This window comes from Pongo pygmaeus, chromosome 1 (genome assembly GCF_028885625.2).
Source record: "Pongo pygmaeus isolate AG05252 chromosome 1, NHGRI_mPonPyg2-v2.0_pri, whole genome shotgun sequence".
In the NCBI taxonomy this organism is placed as follows: Eukaryota; Metazoa; Chordata; class Mammalia; order Primates; family Hominidae; genus Pongo; species Pongo pygmaeus.
Genome location: NC_072373.2, coordinates 167,700,348 through 167,717,328, shown reverse-complemented (window position 1 = coordinate 167,717,328; position 16,981 = coordinate 167,700,348). Strand labels below are relative to the sequence as shown.

General features: G+C 33.1%; 2 protein-coding genes across 12 annotated transcripts in view; one reads left to right on the top strand and one right to left on the bottom strand.

The window, feature by feature from the left end:
• Positions 1–16,981, bottom strand: part of DOCK7 (dedicator of cytokinesis 7) — a 240,872-nt gene that overhangs the window by 143,105 nt on the left and 80,786 nt on the right. The window lies entirely within an intron of this gene.
• On the top strand, positions 1,393–15,707 carry ANGPTL3 (angiopoietin like 3). The gene is made up of 7 exons (XM_054484587.2): positions 1,393–1,934; positions 2,580–2,690; positions 4,967–5,081; positions 5,648–5,761; positions 8,572–8,667; positions 10,268–10,543; positions 10,941–15,707. The coding sequence occupies exons 1-7, from the start codon at positions 1,440–1,442 to the stop codon at positions 11,123–11,125; spliced, it is 1,392 nt and encodes a 463-aa protein (XP_054340562.1). The 5' UTR covers positions 1,393–1,439; the 3' UTR covers positions 11,126–15,707.

Here is a 16,981-nt window from a genome sequence, read left to right as displayed (position 1 = left end):
CTAGCATTTTGAGCACTACCTGTTTGCCCAGCACTGTTCTAAGTGCTCTATATGTATTATTGTTAAATTATCATAACACTATGAATTATGTACTATAATTACCCCAGCTTTACACATGAGGAGACTAATCCATGGGGAGGTTAAGTAACTTGTCCAAGGCCAGACAGCTAGAGCTGGCTTTTGGACCCACACCACACTCTGACTCCAGCACCCATATTCTTAACAATTTCACCACATTAATAGGTCAAGATTAAGCAGTTTTAAAGGATGCTATTTTCTCACAAAGTTCTTAATATGAACACTCAATAAGAATAATCACTAATTTAAGCATTTAGTATTTTTTTAACACTAAGTTGGAAGCATAGTGGAACATTTATTTTTAGAAATATTATTAATTGGCTGGGCTCACGTCTGTAATTGGCTGGGCTCATGCCTGTAAATTTTGGGAGGCCAAGGTAAAAGAATTGCTTGAGCCCAGTATTTCCAGACCAGCATGGGCAATATATTAAGACATCATCTTTTAAAAAAAATGTTATTAATCTCTTCTTTTTGTTAAATGTATATTATCAAAATTGTTACCAAGCTAACAAACTTCAGAAAAACTTAAGATGGGCAAGGTGCTTGTGACATTGAAGGTATTTAAGATTCAATTCTAGTTTGATCCTAGATGACCACATATCCATTGTTCCTTCAATGAGCACATGGTAAAGAGCCTAAAACACAGAGACACAGAACACAGTGGAGAAAAGGGAGTGAAATGTCTTTAATGACACTTACTATATATGGGATTTTGTGATAATATACAAGGAAGGTTAAGACATATAAGGTGATGCAAAAAAACATATTAACAATTATAGTGACGAAAAATAAGGAGCATATAATTATACGTTGATTTATACAGAGTACGAGAGGAATACAGCATTGAGAGCCGTAACACCACCTGAGGGAGTGGAGAAAGGCTTCAGAGAGAAAGTGTTTTTTGGAATGGATCACTGTTTCCAAAAGAACTAAAGTACAGTTTGAGAAATGCATACTTAATATATTAATTTTTTTCCCTCAACTTTAATAATAAATTTACCCAACAAAAAAGTTTATTTTTGACTTGTAAATCTCTTAAAATCATAAAAAAGTAAAATTAGCTTTTAAAAACAGGTAGTCACCATAGCATTGAATGTGTAGTTTATAATACAGAAAAGTTAAATACAATTTCAAATTACCTATTTAGTTGCTCATTTCTTTGATTTCATTTAGCATTGATCTAACTCAATGTGGAAGAAGGTTACATTCGTGCAAGTTAACACGGCTTAATGATTAACTATATTCACCTACCAGCCTTACCTTTTCTAGGCAAATATTGGTATATATAGAGTTAAGAAGTCTAGGTCTGCTTCCAGAAGAAAACAGTTCCTCGTTGCTTGAAATTGAAAATCAAGACAAAAATGTTCACAATTAAGCTCCTTCTTTTTATTGTTCCTCTAGTTATTTCCTCCAGAATTGATCAAGACAATTCATCATTTGATTCTCTATCTCCAGAGCCAAAATCAAGATTTGCTATGTTAGACGATGTAAAAATTTTAGCCAATGGCCTCCTTCAGTTGGGACATGGTCTTAAAGACTTTGTCCATAAGACGAAGGGCCAAATTAATGACATATTTCAAAAACTCAACATATTTGATCAGTCTTTTTATGATCTATCGCTGCAAACCAGTGAAATCAAAGAAGAAGAAAAGGAACTGAGAAGAACTACATATAAACTACAAGTCAAAAATGAAGAGGTAAAGAATATGTCACTTGAACTCAACTCAAAACTTGAAAGCCTCCTAGAAGAAAAAATTCTACTTCAACAAAAAGTGAAATATTTAGAAGAGCAACTAACTAACTTAATTCAAAATCAACCTGAAACTCCAGAACACCCAGAAGTAACTTCACTTAAAGTAAGTAGAAAATAAAGAGGGTTCATGTTTATGTTTTCAATGTGGATCTTTTAAAAAATATATTTCTAAGGCATGCCATTTGAAATACTTTGTTGCGTTGTTGAAATACTTTATTTTTTTCCAAGAAAAATAATCTCCAGAAAATAAAATTTCCCATTATAATTTCAAGTTAGTTTTTTGTTTCCCTAATGTTATATATGAAAACACTGAAACTTTACATTTTATATGAAAATTACAAATCAGTTAAGTTATACAATCTAGAACACTATGTCATTACACTATTGCAAATTACTGAAGGTAAGTAAAAAGTTAAAAAAAATTTAAAACTATTCTCCAGTGTTTAAAACAGATTAAATAATACAGTAAATGGAAAAGATTTATTCATATTAAAATATGCTGGGCTTTTTCTTTTAATTGAAGTTCAGAAAATCAAATTTTAGAGATAGTACAATTTAAATAAAATGTTAAGAACAAAAATACATGCTATTTGAAAGAAGCACACAAGGGGAAGGAATTGCCAATATTCATTTTTCAAATCGATTATTAGTTTAAAAATTTAGATTATGATAGTGTTACAGGAAATTAAAACTCTAACAGAAAAGAAAGAGGAAAGCAACTTATAACCAACCTACCCTCTATATCCAGACTTTTGTAGAAAAACAAGATAACAGCATCAAAGACCTTCTCCAGACCGTGGAAGAACAATATAAACAATTAAACCAACAGCACAGTCAAATAAAAGAAATAGAAAATCAGGTAAGTTAGTATTTTAATGGTATGTCCCATCTTTCACACAGGTTTGTAAAAACACTGAGTCCTAAAATTATTTACAAGCTTTAACTGGATCGTGAGTAAAATTATCACATCAGCATAACTTAAAATTGCAGGCTCTGAAGCTAATAAACTACCTGCATTTAAACCATGGCTCTAAAACTTTGTGTGACCTTGAATAAATTACTTCACCCCTTTGTCTCTCAGTTTCCTCACATATACTACAAAGATAATAACAGAACTTATAGGATTATTGTAAGAAAAAAAATTAATTCATAGCAGCCAATGTCATCTTACTAAAATTCAAATTAGATCATGTTTCTGTTTGCTCAAAACCATACAATAGCTTTCCATCTCACTCATATTGGCTCTTTAGACCAAGATTACCCAACCCTTCATCATCTCACTGACTTCACCTCCTCTACTCTAGTTATTCTGACCGCTTTACCAGTATTCAAACACATCAAACATACTGCCACCTCAAAGCCTTTGCCCTTGTTGTTTCCTCTAACTGGAATGCTCTTTTGCCCTGGTATCTACATGGCCCACTCTCTGATTTCCCTTAGGGTCGTTATCAAACATAAAATTCCCAGTGAGAAGACTTACAAGGTCACTTAACCAAAAATCACAACCGCCTGGTCCCATCCCTGAAAACTTGTACTTCCTTAACTACTTTTCTCCTGCACACTCACCTTTATTTAACATAACATAAATTTTAGTTACTTATCTCTTCTATTCCTGCAATAAAATGTAAGCTCTGTGAATACAGGGATTTTTTCCATTATCTTCATATTTTCCATTATTTGTATATACTCCAGAATATAGAATACTGTATGGCACATAGTAGGCATTTCTGTTGAATTAATAAATGTAATGTCATATTCACACAGAAGCGTGTGCTATGATTATTATTACTTGGATTACTAGAAATAGTGTGCCTCATAATTAAAGGTCAATATTCAACAATGTAATTAATCTACAATGTAAACATCTGGTGAAGTGAGAGAGGGAAGCACTTGTTTAGAAAAAAGCTATGTCAGAATCTAAGTATTCTAATATGCAGTACAATAGTTTAAAAATATTAATAATACTCTTAAACAGCTATTCAAGAGGATTCAAAAAACATAATATAAACTCAGAGAAACTGGTAAACAAAATCATTTTCAAGAGATATAAAACAAATATTATTACCAATTTCCACTAAACAAACATAATGTTAGTAGTGCTGCTAAAAGGTTTTTTATCAACTACTTTTGGTTTCCATACTTTCCTTCTTATGATGTTATTATTCTAAATTCTTTTCAATTATATCTTTCACTATGATTAAATGAACCTGCTCCCCAAAGCAAAATGTTACTACAGTAATATACATTGTGTCTAAAAATAAAAATGTGTGAAGAAAGCAAAACAATGAATTTCTGAGTTGGAAGAAGAGTTAGATCATTTAACTTTCTCATACTTAAATTAAAAAAACAAAACTCTAAAAATTTAAGTAACTTTAAGATCACATAGTTACTTAGTAGAAAAGAGTAATACCCAGCAAGCAAACTTTACAATAGATCCTTTTAAATAAGGTCCTAGGAAATATCATTTATGCCAGCATCAAAAAACTAACACTAATAATGCAAGATATTATATATTCTGCTTTTCTTACTGTCAATGAGAAAAACTATCATTCAATAAATTGCAAACCCAACACACTTAAATAAAAATAAAATGTTACTGCTAAACTAATGATAAACTACTGAATATATAGAAAGTAAGCAAACAAACTTGCCAACCTGCCAACATCTACAGATATGTTTACAGGTCAAAAGTTATCAAATTATCAAGAAAGCCTGGTTCGAATTATGTATTATGTCTTTATAGCAGGTCTGAAGATCAATAAGACCTAAAACTGAAAATTATTAAACTTAAAATCTGAACAGAATTATCAAATATATTCTATTCATATAAATAAAAGAATACATTACAATATTCTAAGCAAAGCAGTCTCTGCTTTTGGCCTTGCTCTGTTTTCTGACCAATGTCTGCTTTTTTGCCTTGCTTTATTTTTTTATCTTATTAAATAATGTCCCTGATTAAATATTTTGAGAACAGGTAATCTGTACAATCTGAATAACACTGTTTATCTAAATATCAAACACCGTTATAACATTACGAACTGAAAGACAAACTGTACTTCTGACATCCTTACTCAGATTTCCCCTAATTGTATATTCAGTATCATTTTAAAAAACAGATTTATATTCTTTTATCAGCTCAGAAGGACTAGTATTCAAGAACCCACAGAAATTTCTCTATCTTCCAAGCCAAGAGCACCAAGAACTACTCCCTTTCTTCAGTTGAATGAAATAAGAAATGTAAAACGTGATGGTAAGACACTTTGGTGGGTTTCCTTCTTGAAGCTATTATTACCAAATTCCCTATTCTTAGGACTTGTTCTAGACTAAAAGATAGTTAAGAGATATCCATCAAATACAATGTATCAACCTAAATTGGATGCTGGAGTTCTTTTTACACCCTATAAAAGACATATCTAAGACAATCAGAGAAATATAAATATGGACTTATTAGATAATATAGAAGGTTTATTAATTTTCTTAGATGTGATCATGGTATTGCAGTTTTAAAGGAGAACAATCTCCTGTTTAAGAGATACATGCTGAAATATTTACGGAGTTAAAGGTCACTGGACTCCAGACTGGTGATAGAACAAGACTCTGTCTCTAAAAAATAATTAATTTTTTAAAAGAAAATAGTTTGGTAAGATGATTCTTACATTCTTAAATAACATGCCATCTAAGAAAAATGCTTTAACATAAACATTACTGAAAAAAATGCTACATTTGCCACAATTTCATAAAATGTCAAGTGAAATCTCAAGCTCCGATATTATTCCTATTACTAAATCTGATATAATAATATTTTATTGATTCTAGGCATTCCTGCTGATTGTACCACCATTTATAATAGAGGTGAACATACAAGTGGCATGTATGCCATCAGACCCAGCAACTCTCAAGTTTTTCATGTCTACTGTGATGTTATATCAGGTAAAACCTGTCTAAGGAGAACAGACAGTAGTTAGTTCAAGTTACTCATTATGTATCAGGAAGATTAACCTGGTTTCATTGTTTTATACATATATATATGAAATATATATAACATGAGTATTCGTATAAATCTAATACTTTTACCTTGTTTATGTATTTACTCAATATTCTCCTTTTCCTCTAAAATACTCTGAAGTGACTATTTTTTATTTATTTATTTATTTATTTATTTTTTCTTTATTATTATTATTATTATTATTATACTTTAGGTTTTATGGTACATGTGCGCAATGTGCAGGTAAGTTACATATGTATACATGTGCCATGCTGGTGCGCTGCACCCACCAACTCGTCATCTAGCATTAGGTATATCTCCCAATGCTATCCCTCCCCCCTCCCCCCACCCCACAACAGTCCCCAGAGTGTGATGTTTCCCTTCCTGTGTCCATGTGTTCTCATTGTTCAATTCCCACCTATGAGTGAGAATATGCGGTGTTTGGTTTTTTGTTCTTGCGATAGTTTACTGAGAATGATGATTTCCAATTTCATCCATGTCCCTACAAAGGACATGAACTCATCATTTTTTATGGCTGCATAGTATTCCATGGTGTATATGTGCCACATTTTCTTAATCCAGTCTATCATTGTTGGACATTTGGGTTGGTTCCAAGTCTTTGCTATTGTGAATAATGCCGCAATAAACATACGTGTGCATGTGTCTTTATAGCAGCATGATTTATAGTCCTTTGGGTATATACCCAGTAATGGGATGGCTGGGTTGAATGGAATTTCTAGTTCTAGATCCCTGAGGAATCGCCACACTGACTTCCACAAGGGTTGAACTAGTTTACAGTCCCACCAACAGTGTAAAAGTGTTCCTATTTCTCCACATCCTCTCCAGCACCTGTTGTTTCCTGATTTTTTAATGATTGCCATTCTAACTGGTGTGAGATGGTATCTCATTGTGGTTTTGATTTGCATTTCTCTGATGGCCAGTGATGATGAGCATTTTTTCATGTGTTTTTTGGCTGCATAAATGTCTTCTTTTGAGAAGTGTCTGTTCATGTCCTTCGCCCACTTTTTGATGGGGTTGTTTGTTTTTTTCTTGTAAATTTGTTGGAGTTCATTGTAGATTCTGGATATTAGCCCTTTGTCATATGAGCAGGTTGCGAAAATTTTCTCCCATTTTGTAGGTTGCCTGTTCACTCTGATGGTAGTTTCCTTTGCTGTGCAGAAGCTCTTTAGTTTAATTAGATCCCATTTGTCAATTTTGGCTTTTGTTGCCATTGCTTTTGGTGTTTTAGACATGAAGTCCTTGCCCATGCCTATGTCCTGAACGGTAATGCCTAGGTTTTCTTCTAGGGTTTTTATGGTTTTAGGTCTAACATTTAAGTCTTTAATCCATCTTGAATTGATTTTTGTATAAGGTGTAAGGAAGGGATCCAGTTTCAGCTTTCTACATATGGCTAGCCAGTTTTCCCAGCACCATTTATTAAATAGGGAATCCTTTCCCCGTTTCTTGTTTTTGTCAGGTTTGTCAAAGATCAGATAGTTGTAGATATGTGGCATTATTTCTGAGGGCTCTGTTCTGTTCCATTGATCTATATCTCTGTTTTGGTAGCAGTACCATGCTGTTTTGGTTACTGTAGCCTTGTAGTATAGTTTGAAGTCAGGTAGTGTGATGCCTCCAGCTTTGTTCTTTTGGCTTAGGATTGACTTGGCGATGCGGGCTCTTTTTTGGTTCCATATGAACTTTAAAGTAGTTTTTTCCAATTCTGTGAAGAAAGTCATTGGTAGCTTGATGGGGATGGCATTGAATCTGTAAATTACCTTGGGAAGGATGGCCATTTTCATGATATTGATTCTTCCTACCCATGAGCATGGAATGTTCTTCCATTTGTTTGTATCCTCTTTTATTTCCTTGAGCAGTGGTTTGTAGTTCTCCTTGAAGAGGTCTTTCACATCCCTTGTAAGTTGGATTCCTAGGTATTTTATTCTCTTTGAAGCAATTGTGAATGGGAGTTCACTCATGATTTGGCTCTCTGTTTGTCTGTTATTGATGTATAAGAATGCTTGTGATTTTTGCACATTGATTTTGTATCCTGAGACTTTGCTGAAGTTGCTTATCAGCTTAAGGAGATTTTGGGCTGAGACAATGGGGTTTTCTAGATATACTATCATGTCATCTGCAAACAGGGACAATTTGACTTCCTCTTTTCCTAATTGAATACCCTTGATTTCCTTCTCCTGCCTAATTGCCCTGGCCAGAACTTCCAACACTATGTTGAATAGAAGTGGTGAGAGAGGGCATCCCTGTCTTGTGCCAGTTTTCAAAGGGAATGCTTCCAGTTTTTGCCCATTCAGTATGATATTGGCTGTGGGTTTGTCATAAATAGCTCTTATTATTTTGAGATACGTCCCATCAATTCCTAATTTATTGAGAGTTTTTAGCATGAAGGGTTGTTGAATTTTGTCAAAGGCCTTTTCTGCATCTATTGAGATAATCATGTGGTTTTTGTCTTTGGTTCTGTTTATATGCTGGATTACATTTATTGATTTGCGTATATTGAACCAGCCTTGCATCCCAGGGATGAAGTGACTATTATCAATAAGTTTACTATGCCAAAATTCATTAATTGCCCTTCACTTAACTTTTGGGACCATAATAAATAATAAAATGTATTGCCATAACATTAATAAACTACCTTACAAAACCACCAATTAAAATCAAACAAACAAACAAAAAAGGGTTATTTACATCTGTCAACATCAATCTACTAAAAATACATGATTTCATTTATTATATTCAGGTAGTCCATGGACATTAATTCAACATCGAATAGATGGATCACAAAACTTCAATGAAACGTGGGAGAACTACAAATATGGTTTCGGGAGGCTTGATGGTAAGGGGACTACATTCAATCATTCATTCACTTGCTAATCTCCAAATATTTACTGAGAACCTATTATGGACCAGGTACTAGGAAAAGTAGTAATGAAGGAGAAGCAGTCTCAGCCTTCGTATAATTTATTATCAAACAATTACACATTTGTTAGTAAATTACACTTATTACAACTGTTATTTAAATTATATTTATCACAATTACATGTCTGTTCTTAAATATACTTATCACAATTTAATTCGATGGCTTACAATGATCATAACTACAATTATTAAAGACAATTTCGATTAAACGTTATATGTTATAAGTAGTAACTGTTACAAATAAGCTGTGAAAAGAACCACTCCTAGCATTAGTCACTCTATTCTCTCATTAACGTTTTACATATCAATTAATTGGAAGTTAAAAGGACCAGGAAACTCAGACATACAGTATACATTTTAAAATTTCAATTATTTAAATATAATATATAGAATGTATGGCTTATAATGAATTAGTTAACTTAATGCAAATTATTCTATTTTGATTACAAATAGTAAAATAAGCAAGATAAAATAACAGATGTTTAAAATCCAAAAAGCACATACAAAAATCCATGATGTCTAAGTACTCACTTATAAAGTAGAAGACATTCATTATTACATCAAATTTTTAAATGCTCAGTACTGTTTGACCATTTAAAAATTTTGTATTCAAACTACCAGTTAAAGCCCTACCTAGAAGGTATACTCAGTGATAAGTTTTGTAGCTCCAAATCTTCTAATAGTGAGTGTAACCCCAAAATAAAAGGCTGACAGGTAAGTCGAGAATACTCACTTAATTCTGGTAAGAAAGTAACCCATTTGTACTTGTATTTACCAGCAATTCTTAAAATGAAGTTTCCTACTAACTCAATAGCAATAAGACAATAGTGAATGTTTAATGAAAACAGTATTTTATTAAATACTGTTTTATTATTAAATAAAAAGGATTGTGATGAAGAACAATCTATTTATATTTGTTATTTATGTTTTTAATTCCAATAAAAATAATTTTTAAAATTATAGAAAAAAGTTATTAAGAACCATGCTTTTAAATTTAAAATGATTTTTAAAATTTATTCCTGTCTTTTTCTACAAAGAAAACACATATTAAGCAAATACCAAAGGCCAGGTTTACATTTGAAGAAAGTGAATTATTATTACTCAAGTCTCTGGGAATACTTAACAAATCTCTTGACTGTATATGGATGTTAATAAATAGCTGACAGTAAAGTTTATCCATATAAAGACTTACAAGAAAATATTCCTCTACCAATAATGAGATTTTAAAATATCTATAATAATGTAACACATTTCACTGGTGAAACATGTCTTGTAATATGCATTACAGAAAGGATAATCAGACTTTCAGTTCTATTAACATTTTTAACATTTTTGTGCATATAGCTAACTTCAATAAAATTGTTTTAAAAGCTATTATTTTAAGATACTCTAAAATGATCAAGGGATTCAAGACTAAACAACTCAATTAGTTGCACCAATAAAAAAACACTTAAAAAAACTGTCAGTGTCCAACCTGCAGTTAATAATTCACAAATTTTTAAAACTTTTCTTTTCAGGAGAATTTTGGTTGGGCCTAGAGAAGATATACTCCATATACTCCATAGTGAAGCAATCTAATTATGTTTTACGAATTGAGTTGGAAGACTGGAAAGACAACAAACATTATATTGAATATTCTTTTTACTTGGGAAATCACGAAACCAACTATACGCTACATCTAGTTGAGATTACTGGCAATGTCCCCAATGCAATCCCGGAAAACAAAGATTTGGTGTTTTCTACTTGGGATCACGAAGCAAAAGGACACTTCAACTGTCCAGAGGGTTATTCAGGTACCTTTTTCTGATACCAATACTTTATTTTCATATCTTCAAAGCATCTTCCCACATTATTAGCTATTATCTGCAATGACAACTTTTAAAAATCCGAATCCCAAATAAGCATTTTCTCTCTAGATGAAAACCTCTTAACTATAATGAAAGTGTTCATTCTAGTTCAACCAGGTATTTTACCTCTAATCTTCCTCAGATTTTCTATTTTTTGGTGGTTTATGGATTACTTATACAGATTATTTAAAACTGGGACTTATACAGATTATTTAAAACTGGGATACATGCATCTAAAACACTGTAATATTTATAAGAAAGGAAGATAAACTTACGGGGAAATACAGTAACAGTAACTACATACGAGTCTGTACCCATTAAATTGCATATCTATCTCCTTTAGGAGGCTGGTGGTGGCATGATGAGTGTGGAGAAAACAACCTAAATGGTAAATATAACAAACCAAGAGCAAAATCTAAGCCAGAGAGGAGAAGAGGATTATCTTGGAAGTCTCAAAACGGAAGGTTATACTCTATAAAATCAACCAAAATGTTGATCCATCCAACAGATTCAGAAAGCTTTGAATGAACTGAGGCAAATTTAAAAGGCAATAATTTAAACATTAAACTCATTCCAAGTTAATGTGGTCTAATAATCTGGTATTAAATCCTTAAGAGAAAGCTTGAGAAATAGATTTTTTTTATTTTAAAGTCACTGCCTATTTAAGATTAAACATACAATCACATAACCTTAAAGAATACCATTTACATTTCTCAATCAAAATTCTTATAATACTATTTGTTTTAAATTTTGTGATGCGGGAATCAATTTTAGATGGTCACAATCTAAATTATAATCAATAGGTGAACTTATTAAATAACTTTTCTAAATAAAAAATTTAGAGACTTTTATTTTAAAAGTCATCATATGAGCTAATATCACAACTTTCCCAGTTTAAAAAACTAGTTTTCTTGTTAAAACTCTAAACTTGACTAAATACAGAGGACTGATAATTGTACAGTTCTTAAATGTTGTAGTATTAATTTCAAAACTAAAAATTGTCAGCACAGAGTATGTAAAAATATGTAATATAAATTTTTAAACTGATGCTTCATTTTGCTACAAAATAATTTAGAGTAAATGTTTGATATGATTTATTTATGAAACCTAATGAAGCAGAATTAAATACTGTATTAAAATAAGTTCGCTATCTTTAAACAAATGGAGATGATGACTACTAAGTCACATTGACTTTAACATGAGGTATCACTATACCTTAATGTATTTGTTAAAATATATACTGTATACATTTTATATATTTTAACACTTAATACTATGAAAACAAATAATTGTAAAGGGATCTTGTCAGATTACAGTAAGAATGAACATATTTGTGGCATCGAGTTAAAGTTTATATTTCCCCTAAATATGCTGTGATTCTAATACATTTGTGTAGGTTTTCAAGTAGAAATAAACCTCGTAACAAGTTACTGAACGTTTAAACAGCCTGACAAGCATGTATATATATTTAAAATTCAATAAACAAAGACCCAGTCCCTAAATTATAGAAATTTAAATTATTCTTGCATTTTTATTGACATCACAACAGATGATTATGTTATTTTTAAGTAATTTAAACCCTAAATCCCTAAAGATTAGATACAAATTTTTTACCACATTATCACTTGTCAGAATTTATTTTTAAATATGATTTTTTTAAACTGCCAATAAGAAATTTTAAATTAAACCCATTTGTTAAAGGATATAGTGCCCAAGTTATACGGTGACCTACCTTTGTCAATACTTAGCATTATGTATTTCAAATTATCCAATATACATGTCATATATATTTTTATATGTCACATATATAAAAGATATGTATGATCTATGTGAATCCTATGTAAATATTTTGTTCCAGAAAAGCACAAAATAATAAAGGTAAAAATAATCTATAATTTTCAGGACCACAGACTAAGCTGTCAAAATTAACGTTGATTTTTTTAGGGCCAGAATACCAAAATGGCTCCTCTCTTCCCCCAAATTGGACAATTTCAAATGCAAAATAATTCATTATTTAATATATGAGTTGCTTCCTCTATTTGGTTTCCTTAAAAAAAAAAAAAAACTCTCATAGGACATGTTTCATTTTGTTCCTTTCAGGAGTAGCAAATTAGACTTTTTCCCCATATAAAGCTTTTTTCTACCGGAAAGATACTTCTGGTAGAAGAGAAAGGAGCTCTTTTCTTTATGGTTCACACGACTGTCTCCTGTCCTCACTACTTTGCTTAAAGTGCTCAAATTCCATCACTAACTCACAGTTGTCTAATCTAAGCGAAGTCTAATCCCCTTTGATCTCTCAGACTACCTTCCCTTTCATCTCTCTACTACTTACTAATACGAATATCTTTTTTTCAAACTTGACCTTCATTTTGCTTTCACAATACTATACTCTCCATGGATTATCCCTTACGTGAATCCATCTTTATAACCCTATTCCTTTCTCATATTTAGTACTGTGGGCCAATGGACAACCTTCAATCATCTTTTCTACACTGACCCTCAGACATTCTATCTGCTCTCACGGACTCCTTTATTTACCATGAATAAAGTTCCAAAATCTACATATTCATCCCAAGTCTCTTTCCAGTTCCCCTTCTTACATTGCCTATTTGCCATTTCTCCGTTCAATACCCTATACTTCACTCAAATTCAACATACCAAAAATAACAGGCCGGGCACGGTGGCTCACACCTGTAATCCCAGCACTTTGGGAGGCTGAGGCAGGTGGATCACCTGAGGTCAGGAGTTTGACCAGCCTGACCAATATGGTGAAACCCCGTCTCTACTTAAAATACAAAAATTAGCCAGGCATGGTGGCATGTGCCTATAGTCCCAGCTACTCAAGAGGCTGAGACAGGAGAATCGCTTGAACCCAGGAGGCGGAGGTTGCAGTGAGCTGATATCACACCACTGCACTCCATCCTGCGTGACAGAACGAGACTGACTCAAAAAAAAAAAAAAAAAACAAATTCCCCAGCCCCTTACTGCTACTGCTATCCCTTTCTACCCACCTTTCCCTCCTTTATACTCTTTCACACCATCTTCCTTCACTTCTTTATATCCATTAATATGACCAGCATGTTCCCAGTCACAGAAGCCTGGAACCTGGAAGACATCTCTAGCTTTTCACTCAACTTTGTAAACTACCTCTTTTGTATCATAAGCCACCAAGTTCAATACAATCTTCTCTTGAAACGTCTCTTAATCTTATAAGCTTTCTTCCCCAAAGACTGTCTTTAACTTGAGTGCTAGATTATATAAGTAGTCTCCTCTTTCCTCCTAATTTTACATCCCTCTCCCTGTCAATCTTCCGGAAAGAAATTTGTAATGGCTGCATACTGCCTGGACCTGTGTCTTTCAAACTCATCTACTGAAGAAGTATAACAGCAGAGGATAATGGAAACAAATCCTTTTATTGTCTGGAGTTACAGGATAAAATAACACTATATGCACAAATTTCTTTCAGAATCTTATTGAGATCTTAGCTTAAATCTTAGAATTTTACTTTAAAATTGCATGTGAATTGTGTTTTATACTTTATAAATCTATCTTCATGCCTGCAGTGGCTCACACCTGTAATCCAAGTACTTTGGGAGGCCAGGGCGGGAGTACTGCTTGAACCCAGGAGTCCAAGATCAGCCTGTGCAACATGGCAAAACTCCATCTCCACAAAAAATACAAAAATGAGCTGGGTGTGGTGGCAGGTGCCTGTAATCCCAACTACTTGGGAGGCTGAGTCAGGAGAATCGCTGGAGCCTGGGAAGTCAAGCCTGCAGTGAACCATGATCCTAACACTGCATTCTAGCCTGGGCAACAGAGTAAGACTCTGTCTCAAAAAAAATCCTCATATAAAAATATTTATTTCCCCCCAAGTATTTAAAAAGTGATGCTCCTAGAAGATGTGTCATATTTATCCTGTGAACTTGCACGTCCCATATAGTTGTGCCCTCACAAGAATGTATACTCCAATTAGAAGAGTATAGGCCTTCGGAACAAAATCCTAAATCCTTCCAGGTTTTCAAAAGTCTCTATCACCTGGCCCCAAATTACCTCTTTAGCCATTTTTTCCCACTACACAAACCTTCTGCTCTAATCCAAATGATCTACTTTTAAACATCTCCTCTATGCCTTCCTAATGTATTCCATTTGTCTAGAATGTCTCCCTACACGTTTCTGATTGGCTAGATTGTGCCGTATTTTAAGGTGCAGATATCGCAATTCTTCCACAAATATTCTAGTAAATGGCAGCTTGTTCCTCTGAAACCATACAGAATTACTGTCCATACACCTCAAATGGCACTTAGTGAGAAAATACACAGAAGTAAATACGGCAAATCATAATAATAAAAATTCTGAAAAATAGTACTAAAGCTCCAAAAGCATCAAAGATAGTCAATTTACTTGATTTTAGTGAATTACTGAAAAATTTCTATATCAAGAGTTTATTTTGAACCAGTATGCATTTTACTGAAACCAAGTACACACATATCTCATTATGGGGTAACCTAGTGTAGTGTAATCTATTTACGTATACTCCGTCATCCTGGAATCAGCATATTTTCATGCTTGTATCTTTACTTCCTAATAGCATAACTCATGGAAGTCAACTAACTCATTCATTAATTTTAGAAATGGTATTCATTAATCAATATTTATTGAGCATCTACTATTTGTCTCCTTTAAAAAACATATTCCAAGTTTGTACTCATATATACTCTACCTTCTGTTGTAGGATAATCAAATTTCCTTGTGATTTTTTTCCCATCACTAACAGCCATAAACACTGCACTTATGTATGTACTACTGAGTGATTACCAAACATAGCAGTTTTAAAAATGAAAAGAAAGTGACCAAACAATTGGCCCTTTTATCAAAGTCCAAAGTATTATCATGGCAAATCAACTAGGGTAAAATTACTTAACTGGTGCACAGTTCAAGGTTATGAAAGTAGCATTAACAATCCTCTATTATAACCCTTAATAAAATGAGGTTTTAATGACATTTTAGGAAATATAAAATAAACTTAATTCTATCTAAAATATAAAAGCTGTTTTTTCTAAATTCATGTTTAGTCCTAAGAACAGTCATACATCTAATAAAATGACTGGGTATATAATTTGAAAGAGCAATAAATTACAACCTTGAAGATGTAAGGTTGTAGCTATTTATCTTCAAATACGCAGTCAAACCTCAGTTTCCACACCCAATATATGGGAATAATAATCCTGTCAAATCTATTAATACTTCATGGGGTTGTAATCATCAAGCCAGATACTGTATTTGAATAGCTTTATGAACTATAAAGTTCTAAACAAATGTATATACTTTTTAAAAACAAGTTCTTCCGTGTCATTTTTCACATTCCTTTAAGTAAATAATCTCTACAAATGCTTCCTAACTGAACATACTATAATTCTCAGGACAGAAGAACAAAACTGCCCTTCTCAGAGTTTGCATCTGTTTCTGGAACTTTACTCCTTCCCTTCGCAATCTAAGATAACACTCCACCACCTTCAGATGCAAGCCCCTAACTAAAAACTTCTGGGTGGCTATGTTAAAATGTTAGGAAATAAAACTCTTGACTCAGAATTCTTTTTTTTTTTCGAGATGGAGCCTCGCTCTGTCACCCAAGCTGGAGCGCAGTGGCACTGCACAGTGAGCTGAGTGATCTCAGCTCACTGCAACCTCCGCCTCCTGGGTTCAAGCGATTCTCCTGCCTCAGCCTCCTGAGTAGCTAGGATTACAGGTATGTGCCACCACGCCCGGCTAATTTTTGTATTTTTAGTAGCGATAGAGTTTCACCATGTTGGTCAGGCTGGTCTCGAACTCCTGACCTCGTGATCCGCCTTCCTCGGCCTCCCAAAGTGCTGGGATTACAGGCGTGAGCCTCCGCGCCCAGCCGACTCAATTTTTATAGTTAAAATAAATTAGGACCAATTCGATAGAATAAAACTCAGAGTGGTATAAGAAGGACAAAACCAAAATAGCAGAGTATGTGGCAGTAGCTTGAGACATCTATGAACTCTAAAAATAAAAACAAAAACCAATACTTTCTGAAGCAGAGGACCATACACTTGAATAGAAAAAAAAAATGCTCCTGAATTTTCAGTAACGTTCAGCTGAAATTTATACTTCCTTAAATTATGAATGTAGTAAACCAACCACAGCAGTATTAGCAGTATATAAGATTTTGTCATTAATAGAAACATATATTTACTATTATTATTATTATACTTTAAGTTCTGGGATATATGTGCAGAATGTGCAGTTTTGTTACATAGGTATACACGTGGTATGGTGGTTTGCTGCACCCATCAACCCGTCATCTACATTAGGTATTTCTCCTAATGCTATCCCTCCCCTAGCCCCACCCTGACAGATCCC